Source organism: Priapulus caudatus, unplaced genomic scaffold (assembly GCF_000485595.1).
Source record: "Priapulus caudatus unplaced genomic scaffold, Priapulus_caudatus-5.0.1 Scaffold1766, whole genome shotgun sequence".
Classification (NCBI taxonomy): domain Eukaryota; kingdom Metazoa; phylum Priapulida; class Priapulimorpha; order Priapulimorphida; family Priapulidae; genus Priapulus; species Priapulus caudatus.
In genome coordinates, this window is record NW_014578827.1 from 35,868 (window position 1) to 47,859 (window position 11,992).

An 11,992-nucleotide genomic window follows, 5' to 3' on the forward strand; every position below is an offset into this window, starting at 1 on the left:
TGCTGGCTACGCGGCCCTGTCAAGTAGGTCGGGTGCAGTATTTCTCCCACGCTGCTGGTACGCTTGGTGGTACGTCAGCTCGGTGGCGTGGTTAGCCTGTAGTCCAGCGTGTGGTGGTAGTATTAGCTGGTGGGTAGTTCTGGTGGTATCAGCTGTAGGTTGGGTGGTGGTAGTACGGTGGTGCTGGTAATTAAGCTGGTGGGTGGTTGGTGTAGTGGGTGGGTGCTCGGTATTAGCTGCGTGGGTGGTAGGTGGGTAGTAGGTGGGTGGTAGTATTAGCTGTGGGTAGTTGGTGGTAGTAGCTGGTGGGTGGGTGTGTGGTCAGTAGGTGGTCGCTGGTATTCCAGCTGGTGGTTGTTGGTGGTAGTAAGTTGGTGCTGGTATAGCTGGTGGCGTGGTTTGGTGCTAGTTGGGTGGTGCTGGTATTAGCCTGGTGGGTGGTGGTTTGTGGTAGTGTGGTGCTGGTATTAGCTGGTTTGGTGGGTGCAGGTGGTCAGTGGATAGGTGCTGGTATTCAAGCTGGTGGTGGTAGGTGGTAGTTAGTGTGCGGTGCTGGTCTTAGCTGGTGGGTGGGTGGTTGGTGGTAGTAGGTGGGTGGCTGGTATTGAGCTGCTTGGTGGGTGGCTTGGTGTAGTGGTGGGGTGCGGTAATTCAGCTGTGGGTGGTTGGTGGTAGTGGGTGGGTGTGCTGGATAGCTGGTGGTGTTGTGGTAGAGGGTGGGTGCTGTATTGAGCTGGGTGCGTGGGTGTGGTTAGTGGGTTTGTGCTGGTAGTTAGGTGGGTGGTTTGTGGTAGTGGTGTGGTAGGCAGGTGGGTGATCGGTTGTTGGTGATTGTGGTAGTGATGGGTTGCTTGAAGTAGTTTTGGATCGTGGTCGCCTGTAGGGGCGTGTGTCCTAGTACATGTAATGGTGGTTAGTGAGCAGTTGTGTTTGTGGGGGTGTTTTAGTATATTATGTTGGTGGTGGGAGTAGCTAGGGTCGCTAGTGAGTCGGTGGCTTGGTGGTAATCGGTGGGTGCTATAAGTCTGTCCTAGTAAATGTAATGGGATTGCCTTTCGTCACACCCGGCCGGCGTTTTTTTTCTGCGTAACGGCCCCCCGGCTCCGTCATCGCCTCAATCACTAACGTCCCCCACCCTCGCGCTCGCACTCCAGTAGAAGGTGATCGGTCGCGGTGGGGGATAGTAGCTGTAAGCTTCCTGTTAAATCCAGAAGCCGGGTGTAGGACACTCACCACGCGATGGACTGATGGGTGGTTGGTGGATGGTGCTTGTTTACTGTCTCAACCAGATCCCACACTTACTCGCCGGCCATCTGTGACGGTGCAAACCATCGAACGCACCGACCGTCTCTGCTGACTCCCACCAGCTAACAGCTGCGGCCTCTCCGTCGCTCGCGTGCTGCCGCTCCCTGCACCCCCAACGCAACCGCTGCCCGTCTGATCGTGTAATAACAGCAGCAGGTGATTAGCAGTAAGTGATGACGTACCGTATGTAAAGGCGCTGTAAGGAATGAGTCATCGAGGCCGCAAGATGGCGCCGGTTGGCTGTACTGTAGCAGTTAGATTATTGGCAAGCTACGGTACTTTCCCCCCCCTATTCACTTCCAGCCCCTCCCCGCCCCCGCCCCTCCCCTTCCATACCCTCAAACCATCCCTCATCCTCACACCCCCCTCTCCTCCGACATAATGCATAATCCTTATATGCGTATTTTATTCTCCCTCCGAAAGGGGACTTTTGCCCCCAAGTTTGCTTAGGCAGCAATTTGCAGTTACTAAGCCCATCCAACCTACTGGTTGGAATGCAACCAGTTCGTATAACTTTTCCCCGCTTTAACTGCGAACGCGTCAGCAACCATCAGAAGATGTCCCCATTCAGCGTGGTCCCGATTAAGCAGTGACACTGTCAACGTGCGCAAGGTGATTGTTTTGCAAAGACACGTATCGTTCGAAGCGGATGGCCCGGTTATCGCGAGGCTTCGGAGGCGGGGCTCGCATGTACAGACAATATCTAGCGGGGTTTGAAGTTGATCGGGTCAGTACACATTATCAGATCCATAGCCACTAGCTGGAAACAAGCTGACCTAATGGTTACCTGCTGCGTCTATATGGTAATACCGTTAATTACCTTACGCTCTAAGCGTCGTACAATAGGTCATTACCCCCCCCCTCCCGTTTGTTTACTCACTGCACATACCCGTAGTCTACCGTTAACCGTTTTGGCAACGGGTGCCAAGAACGAGCTTGCGTGTGGTAGGGGGCAACACTGAAGGCCTGCGTTCTCCGCTAGGGCTGGCGGCCTGAACGTCGTTGTGCGTTCGACGCGTCGAGGAACAGCTCAGAACACAGACGAAGTGTATTCACAGTGTTCGGGGGAGGGCAGGGGAGGGGGAAAGAAACATGCCATGGCTCACTCGCACGCATGCACGCAGAATGCTCTTCGTGGCGCTTAGCTAGCGTCTCGACGCGCCCCATAAGTCGGCGAGCATTCCCTTCAAGCACCTGGCTACGTAGCGCTTCTTGCTTCGCTGCTCTCTCTCGGTCTTGTCATGTCTGACCATGTTTTTGTTTCGTTATGATAGGGATGGCTGGGCCAGGACAGCAAGCGTGTTCAATCGTTGCAGGCCGTGTGAAAACGCGCCCCCTAACATTGGACGCTAACATTGACCCCTAGATATTGACCTAGAGTTTTCCTAACATTGACTAAGACATTGACTAACACTGACACTAACATTTGACCGCTACCACATCTGACCTACCACCACTTCGCACTACCCACACTGCACCCTACATGCCGGACCTACAATTCGACCTACAACCGACTCCAATTACAGTCGCTAAACCACATCCATATACCTACCACTCACCAACCACCACCGCACCCTCGCGACACTCTCCTCCCTCCGCCTTCTGTCCGTCACCTAGTCCTCACGCCATACCATCTGCCGTACCATTCTCGTCGTTCGGAACAGTCTAGTCAGTAAACTGCGCTCTCCACGCCTCTGCCCTCTCGCTCCGCTCGACTGCTCGCCACTCCCTCCCCTCCTCTCTTCTCCTCTGCTCTCTCTCTCTCTCTGCTCTCTCTCTCGGCTCTCTCTTGCTCTCTTCTCTCTCTTCTGCTCGCCTCCTCTCTCTCTTTCTTTCTCTTTTTCTTCTCTTCTTCGCTGTCTCTCTCTCTCTTTTTACCTCTCCTCTTTTTCTCTCTCTCGCTCTCTTTTTACCCCCTCTTCCTCCTCCTCCTCCTCTCTCCGCCTCCCCCTCCTCCTTCTCTTCTCTTCCTCCTCACTCTCCCCTCTTCTTCCTCTCTCTCTCTCTCCTCTCTTTTCTCTCCACTCTCTCTTCTCATCGTCTTCTCTCTCATCCCTGTCTTGCTCTCTCCTTCTCTCATGCTTCTCTCTCTGCCCCCCTTCCCTTCCCCCTCTCCTCCCTCCCTACCTCTCCCTCTCTCCCTTCTCCTCTCCCCTCTCTTTCTTCTCTCTCCTCCTCCTCCCTCTCTTCTCCTTCCTTCCTCTCTCACTCTCTCGCACACTCTCTCCTCGTCGTCTTTTTCCCCTCTTCTCCTTCTCACTCTCCTCACTTCTCTCTTTCTCTTTCTCTCTCTCTCCTCCTCTCTCTCTCTCTCTCTCTCTCCTCCTTCCACCTCTGTTCCCTTCCTTCCTCCTCTATCATCACCTCTCTCTTACTTTACTTTACTACTTTCTCTCTCCCTCTCTCTCTCTTCTCCTTTCTCTTTTTTTTTCTCTTTTCTCTCTTTCTCTCCTTTTTCTAAATTTTCTCTCTCTCTCCTCTCTCCTCTCTCTCTCTATCCTCTTTCCTCACTCCTCCTCCCCCTCACCCTCTCTCCTCTCTCCCTCTTCCCCTCTCTCTCCTCGTTCTCCTCCTCCTCTCTTCCCCCTCCCTCCTCGTCTTTCTCTGCATACGAACGAGTGACAAAGTCTCGCTTCCCCGTCTGTTTTTCTGCCGTCTGACAAAATGGAGGGGTTCGTTCTTCGCGCTCTCTGTATATTTCCCTCTGACCCTATTTTATCTTTTTTGCACCCGCTCATACGGGCGAGCCCAGGGTCAGCGGCCGCACCCCGGGCGAGAAGGGCACCGCCAGGACCTTTAGGGGACACTCAGGACACGCAGGATTCGACGGGATTAGGTAGACCGGGAGAGACGGGTTTTTTGAGTGAACGGAGAGGCAATTGGAGAAGAAGGCGGTGGACTCGGAGGAAGAGGAGAGGGAGGCGGTGGATGCGGAGGAAGAGAGGAGGATGAGGAGGAGGAGGAAGAGGAGAAGGAAGAGTGCGAAGAGGGGAACCTTACCGCGGCTGCCACTTGGCTCTTCTGGCCTCGTTCCTTTTTGTGACCGTTCCGGCGTGTCGCTTTCCTTCCTTCTCCTTATCTCCTTCTTATCTGATTCTTCGGTATCGTTAGGGTATCAAGAGACTATCGTTATCAATCTCTTACAGCCTTCAAGGTTCCTGCTAAACCCTTTTCACAATGCTGTCGACCTGTCTGCATATGACATCTCATGTGACAACTGTGCATGGGTTGGTCGTGGTGTCCTAGTTATCCTAACGTTTTTTGTCTCTTTCTCCCCCGCACTCACGTGGTGCTTCCTACAGCTGGTGCTATACTCTTTCTCTCTCTCTCCCTCTCCCTCCTTCCTCCCTCTCTCACTCCTCTCTCGTCGTCTTCTCTCTCCTCCCTCTCTCCCTCTCCATTCTCTCCCTCTTGCTCATTCTCTTCCGCTTCTTTATCCTTTCCCTCTCTGCAATCTCCTTTTTTTTTCTCTCCTCCTCTCTCTCTCTCTCTCTCTCTCTCTCTCTCTCTCTCTTTCTCTCTCTCCCGTTCTCTCTCTTCCTCTGCCCTCTTTCCTTCACCCTCTCTCTCTCTCTCTCTCTCTCTCTCTCTCTCTCTCTCTGTCCCCCCTCTCTCTTGCTCTCTCTCTCTCTCCCTCCCCCTCTTTCTCCCCCTCTCCCATTCTTCTCGTTTGTCTGCGCGCCTGCTAATACTTCTGTTTGTCTGTCTGTTTGTCTGTCTGTCATGCAGGGACCGCAGGGTCCGGTCGGACCACCAGGAGCTATCGGACCCATGGGTCCGCCAGGTATACCAGGCATGGATGGCATCCCAGGCAAACAGGTGAGAGAGGGGGCTGCAGGGAGGTGGGTGAGGGAGAAGGGTGAGAGGAGGAGGAGGTGGGGAGGAGGTGGGAAATAGGATGTAAAAGGAAGAGGAGGTGGGGAGAGGAAGAGGTGGGGGGGGTAGCAGAAGAAATCGGGGAAAGTAGGTGGGGATAGGGGGTAGGATAGAGGAGGTTGGAAAGAGAAGGTGGGGAAAAGAAGCAGGCAAACAGGAGGTTAGGCACAGGGGGAAGGTGGTATGGGGGAGGAAACATGAAGGAAGGAGGCACAGGGGAAGGTGTGTGCGGGGGAAGGTGTGTGCGGGGGAAGGTGTGTGCGGGGGAAGGTGAGTGCGGGGGAGGAGACACAGGGAAAGGTGTGTGCGGGAGAAGGTGTGTGCGGGGGAGGAGACACAAGGGAAGGAGGCACGGGGGAAGGTGGGAGCGGGGGAAGGTGTGTGCGGGGCAGGAGACACAGGGGAAGGTGTGTGCGGGGCAGGAGATACAGGGGAAGGTGTGTGATACGTGATGGAAAGAAACATACTTCAGATGTCATTTCAGTTATGTTATCAAAAGGATGAGAAAAAAGGAAGCTGCATCATTATTGCATAATTAATTGCATAATTAATGTTTAATTAATGTATAATTATCGCATGCATTATCGCTCATCACGTTTGCATTGCATCTTACGTTGCGATGTAGCCGCCTCGCGTTCTATTCCGTTCACGCGCAATCTCGCTTCGTTAGCATCGCCACGTGGCGCCATCTAGCGCCGCCGCCTGCAATCTATTTCTCTCGAGCCGTGCTCACGTGTGTGTGTAACAGGGCGGTAAAGGTGACAAGGGCGATACGGGATATCCTGGAGGCGCCGGCTTGCCGGGGAAACCGGGAAAGGATGGCCAACCCGTAAGCAGAGAGCACGATATAGAGCGCAGCAGCACTGCCTGCATGTCACGTGATCGCCGCCGTGACGTCACGGCGGCGGCGGCGTCACGTGATTTATTTTTTTCTCATTTGTCGGCACATTTTATTTTATTCTTTGCGCCACGCAATTAATTTAATTGTTAATTACGTTAATGAGAGAATTAACGACCCCGCCGCCCGCCCCACGACATGTGTGAGATTTCGACACGTAGACATATTTCTGCTATTAGAAGAAAAGGACGCAGCTACGGCCCTGTTAAATTCCGTCATAAAGCACCGTGACGTCATTAAATAGAAACAGTTTACAGGCAGAAACGAATTTGCTTAACGCTGATTGGTTCGATATAATATATATATGGTGGGTGAATTTTTCTCATCTCAATCGTCTGCGGTCTTGTTATTCTGATTAAAATTCTTTAAAAAATTGCGTTAATGCGATTGCAATAAATTCAGAAAAAGAGGACAGCTGGTTTTTAAGAAATAAACTTTAAAAAATAACTCAAGGATATTTAATAAGATATTTTAAGACATTCAAAGTTATTCTCAACTAAAAACAAAATAATGTAGTGTGAGCGAGACTCACGATCGGAGACAAATTTTTTTTTTATGGATTATATTTTAAATAATTTTGTCTTGGCCCTCGTTCTCTTGTTTTGATAGTTGATCTGCCCCTCTTTAAAACGCAATTATCTGTTGGGTCTTCATACGTTTATAGAGACTTTACTGCACCTCTGTACCTCTCTATCTCTATCTCTGAAACTTATATAGAACTTATTCGGTCATCATGATAAAGAAAATATAAGAGTTTACTTGCTCTCTGATTACATGTTTTATCGTCTATAAACGATAGACTAGATGGTGACATAAACTATATATGTTTATTTATTCTTCCTGACTATCGCACATGTTATCGCATCCTAATCTATCGACTTACGTCCGTCTTAAATCTGTATCGTACGTTTTATTTTTCCGCACTGATTAATTTACTAACAGCTAATTTCTCTTACAGTGCACACGCTCCGTCCCTTAATTCCTCCGTCGTGAATTTATTTATCATTTATTTCACCTGCGAGCTCGTGGTTTTTTGATCGAGATAATGTGACGTTATGAATAACGACCTCGTTTTACTGCGCCATAACACTTTACTTTATAGTTTTACATAACTGCGCGTTAATTCTGCCTCCTAATTAATTAATACTTAATTAATATGTGACTAATTCAACAACAGCTACATCGTCTTTGCTACTCAACCATCAACTCAAGTTTAAGTGCAAACATTTCCGTGTGAGAATGTATTTTTGCTAGAGGAAAGTTAAATTTACCGTTTGACGAAGCTTTTACATAAGTTTACCGAGGTTTTCCGAAACAATTGCGCTTTTAAACGAGAGCAAAACTTGTTGCTGTGATAGATTCCGGCTTCCAGCTATTGCCACGACAGGCGACATTACATCATCGTAAATTTAATCTTAGAGAATTTTTACGCAATTATACGCATATATATAATTGATAACATAAATATCGGCTAACCATTATGTCTGCATAGTCGTTTCGTTGCGTTGGTTGGCATGGCAACGAAAAGACGCACACTGCCGCCGCCATTGTTCGTTCTCGGTTCGCCGTAACCACGGCGATGCCTTCCCCGCCGCAGCAGCTCCCCCTAGCGGCGGTCTCTACCCGCTCACCGTCTTACGCTGTTGAAGCTGCTTTTGCTAGCAGTTTTTTTTATTAGTAGTTTTGTTGTTAGCAGCGTTCGCCGCTGCCGAGGTGCGTCGTGTTTTTTGCGAGCTGTTCTTGTGTTGCGTTGTTGTCTAGGGTCCGATAGGTAAGAACGAGGCCGGACAGGACGTGGTGGCAGTGCGAGGCCTTCCCGGTCCCCCAGGACCCCCGGGACCCGCCGGACTTCCTGGCCTAGTGGTAGGTTCACCTCCTCCCCCAGCAAGGAGAGAGGAGGAGAGGATAGGGGGCGCCTGCATGCATGCTCTATGGTAGGGGGCGCCTGCATGCATACGCTACGGTGGGGGGCGCAGCGCGCTAGCAGCAAGAGATCATTTCACTTTTGTTTGCCGCACGTCGTAAATGCGATAGAAGGCACCACTTGTTTTTACTCGCCTGCTTCGAAGTTTTGCGCGTTAGAGTCTGTTCATCTAGTTTTGTTTCGCGCCGAGTCATGCTGCGTCGTTAGCAGCGCCGAGATGTCGTTGCCACGGTAACGACTAGCGTCGTTGCCCATCTATTGCGATGGTTGTCATGGTTACGCCGCATCGTCGTCGCGTGACGTGTTCTGCTTTGTCTCGCGGCTGCATACAGGCGGAGAAAGGCACGAAGGGAGACAAGGGAGACAGAGGAGTCCGAGGAGTGATCACGAGTGGACAGGGAGGAAACTCCTTCCCCATCGAAACGATAGAGGGACCGCCGGGGCCGCCCGGGCCGCCCGGACCAGGAGGACACAAGGTAAGCTGGTCTTCCTCTCTCGGGGGAGGTCTCTCCTCTCTCAGGGGAGGAGGTGAGGGCGCCTCTCCTCTCCGCGAAGGTGTGGGGGGGTGAGAGAGGCGCCTGCGATAGCTATACAGTGACTCCCCGACTTACGAACATTCGAGTTACGAACTTTCGATGATACGAGTCCATTAGCATATAATGTCAATATTGGTGAATAAAAAGACACAATCCCCCCCCCCTGATTTTGACTTTCGCCAACTCCTGTGTTCAAGTATACGTTTACACAATGTACACTTCTAGGTTATTATATGTTCACACGTAAATATACTACACTACTGCACAATACTGTATACGTACGTACATGAATTATGGAATTCATCTCTGAATTATCGTGCGTTGCGACATGCGTACCAGGACTATGACAGTTCGTATGAGAAATTGCTCCTCAGAGATGGCGCGACCTCCCTCCAACTTAGTAGGCAGAAGCTTATCGCTGAGGAAGTGTATAAAATTGCAAACAAAAACTGTCCTTCGTATATGCACAATTTAATTCCACCTACCAAAGATACGGGACATAACCTAAGAAATGACCATGTTAGCCTCCCGTCCTTTAGAACCATACGATATGGAAAGAAGAGTTTTAGTTATTATGGAGCCAGTCTATGGAATCAGCTACCTGGCTGTTGTAAAATAGCAGTAAACTTTGGCGAGTTCAAGAAACTCTTGTCCACTTGGACAGGAGAACAATGTAAATGATCCATGTGTAGATACTAGACTGTCTCCATCTGATCAAACTTATTTTACTTTTCTTGTATATATCACATAATGTATCAAATCATGTATTTTTACACCGGTTTTTAAACTCATGTTAGATATTGGTCTAAGAGCTGTCAGAGCTCATGTTCACATGTTATACACTATACCGATGAAAATAAAGCTTTATCTTATCTTATCTTATCTTATGTTCGACTTGTGAACAAATCGACTCACGAACGACCGCTCGGAACCAAACCTGTTCGTAAGTCGGAGAGTCTCTGTATATCCTATAATCGACAGTAGACTACAAGCTATTATGCTTATAGTGATGATGATGATGATGATGATGACGACGATGATGACGACGATGACGATGATGATGATGGTGTTGACCATGCGCACGTGTGTACTGCCAATGACCTATCAGTCATATACTCGAGTGCGGTCTATACGAGCTATAGAGATAGAGACAGATACTATTAGTCATAATATTAAGCATTTAAGCATAAGAATATATATTTAGCTATTAAATTGACTACGTCACGAATTTTCTATGGTGTAATTTTGTAAAAAATTTGTTGCCATTTTTTTACATGAAATGTAAGTACTAACGGCACTAAATGTATCCTCAAATTCGTAGCCGATAAGATTGTTTATCAACTAGTTAAAAATCCAAAAAGTCTGGGCGATGTGATATATTGATAATGACAATAAATGCTTGCTATGGGCTATGTATGAGTCACGAGTGTTTGTTCACATCGAACGGAATAGCAACATAGAAAGTATAATGCAGCAATTTAATCGAAAAAAAGTGAACAGAATCACTTACATTTTGTGAAAAAGTCGGCATAATTTAAAAAAATTTACTATTTATGGTGACGTAATCACTTTAAGCATGGTGTGCTTACTAACGCCTGCATGCTTGCATCTGCTGCAGGGAGAGATAGGTGTGGTGGGACCAATGGGCATCGGACAGAAGGGAGACACCGGCCTCCCCGGACTGCGCGGCAAACGAGTGAGTAATCAAATAGCAGACGACAGCGCCGGCCTTTCGGCGTACGCGCTCGCCACCGGGCCTGCGCTCTCACGGAGCTGGGAACGGGGATGCGGGAACGGGGATGTCGTGTCTTCCTGCGGGATGACTTCACTGCTTCGTTATAAGCTTCATTGCTTCCCGGTTATCGGTTATCGCTTGTTTATCGTTACGTTTATTAATACCTTTTAAAAAATATTAATTATCATTTATTACTTTCGGTTAATGCGTATTATTGTGTTAACACGGGCAGATGGTTCTGGTTTATACTCGATATTAATGCGAATAATAATTTTTAATTTAAATTAATTAAATATCTATCATTTACTATTTATCTACTATTATTACTTCTGTTCATGTGCATATAATTAACTTGCAGGGATTTTAATATGTGTTAACGCTTAACTCCTGTATGTTTTTATCGATTTATTTTTAATGGATGTGTTAACAATTTATTTGTCTAGACGTCATCGATTAAATTTCCGCTATCCCTTACGAAGCTTCTAATGAAGCGACTCAATTAATACCTGTTAATTAATTAATATCTGTGCTGCATTAGCGCTAGCAGACGTGCGATGCCTAGCTATTTCCCACGCCCGCGCCATCTAGCGGCAAAAAACAACATTAACCGAGGTTCTTCGAAATAACAGCATATATACAGATCAAAACCAATGAAATTGTTAATATGCATTAATTGTTTATTGTTCATTTCATTGTTTGTGATTCATAACAAGAATATCATCGTTACAAAATTACTTCAGTGTGCGCTTAGAGCCATGACCTCTGAGATCGATGTAATAACTGTTGCTATGTACAGCTCAGTGGCCATGACTTTGGTACGGGGCCTGGCGTGCGTGTTACAGCACCGCAAAAACAAGTTGGCCGACCGCGCTAAGACAAGTGAACAAAACGCGCACGTCTGTTAGCGAAACTGCAGCGAGCCTTAAACTCCTGTTCAGCTTTTCTTTAATTAATGTATAAATGTCGTTTAATTATTTTTAATTAATTAATTACCTTCATTAAGACCATTCTACGTTTATTTTTATACTCGATGCCGTCGTGTCGCTCTAACTAAACCAGCTTTGTGTGTGTTGTGTGGTGTGTGTGCGTTGTTTGGGAGCAAAACCTCCGCATGTCCGCTCACCTTATTTTGCTAATCCGGTGGATGACGTTTCTTTCTTTGCGCTCTTTTCTTCTGCTGCTTGTCTGATGACGTCACCTGTTGCTGTGGTGTTGGTTAGATGTAGACGCAGTGTGCAGACGAAGTGTCGTGCAGCGATGCTGGCGCCTCTAGTGACTGAGAGACTGTTACACTCTGCCCACTTCCCTCTCCACTCCACCTATCTCTCCCCCACGGACCCCTCCCGCCCCCCGTCACCTCCCGCCTCCCCTCACCCCCCCCCTCCCCCCCTCCCCCCCCCCCCCCCCTCCCCCCCCTCCTCCCCCCCCCCCCGGCCGGCCGGCCCCTCCCTTCCAACCCCGGCCCCCCCCTGCCCCGGCCCCCCCCCCAACCGGCCCCGGCCCCCCCCCCCCCGTCCTTAACCGTTTCCTCCCCCCCTTTCAACCCCCTTTTCTTACCCTCTCTCAGCTTCTCCGTTTTAATTCCAGCGTCCTCTCTCTCTTTCTCTCTCACTTCATTTCCATCTATATCTAGCTATCTATCTATCTATCTATCTATCTATCTATCTATCTATTTATCTATCTATCTATCTATCTATCTATCTCCCTGTCCCTCCCTG

The 11,992-nt window shown here is 48.8% G+C and overlaps 2 protein-coding genes across 2 annotated transcripts in view; both read left to right on the forward strand.

Moving 5' to 3' along the window:
* Positions 1–2,630, forward strand: part of LOC106817553 (collagen alpha-2(IX) chain-like) — a 36,480-nt gene extending 33,850 nt beyond the window's left edge. Inside the window, exon 8 of the mRNA XM_014822227.1 lies at positions 2,580–2,630. Within this exon, the coding sequence (XP_014677713.1) occupies positions 2,580–2,630 (51 nt within the window). The remainder of the gene's footprint in view (positions 1–2,579) is intronic.
* A 1,498-nt stretch (positions 2,631–4,128) lies between these two features.
* Positions 4,129–11,992, forward strand: part of LOC106817554 (collagen alpha chain CG42342-like) — a 14,759-nt gene continuing 6,895 nt past the window's right edge. The window contains exons 1-6 of the mRNA XM_014822228.1: positions 4,129–4,159; positions 5,036–5,124; positions 5,930–6,010; positions 7,841–7,942; positions 8,336–8,479; positions 10,158–10,235. Of these exons, the coding sequence (XP_014677714.1) occupies positions 5,077–5,124; positions 5,930–6,010; positions 7,841–7,942; positions 8,336–8,479; positions 10,158–10,235 (453 nt within the window). The 5' untranslated portion in view covers positions 4,129–4,159; positions 5,036–5,076. The remainder of the gene's footprint in view (positions 4,160–5,035; positions 5,125–5,929; positions 6,011–7,840; positions 7,943–8,335; positions 8,480–10,157; positions 10,236–11,992) is intronic.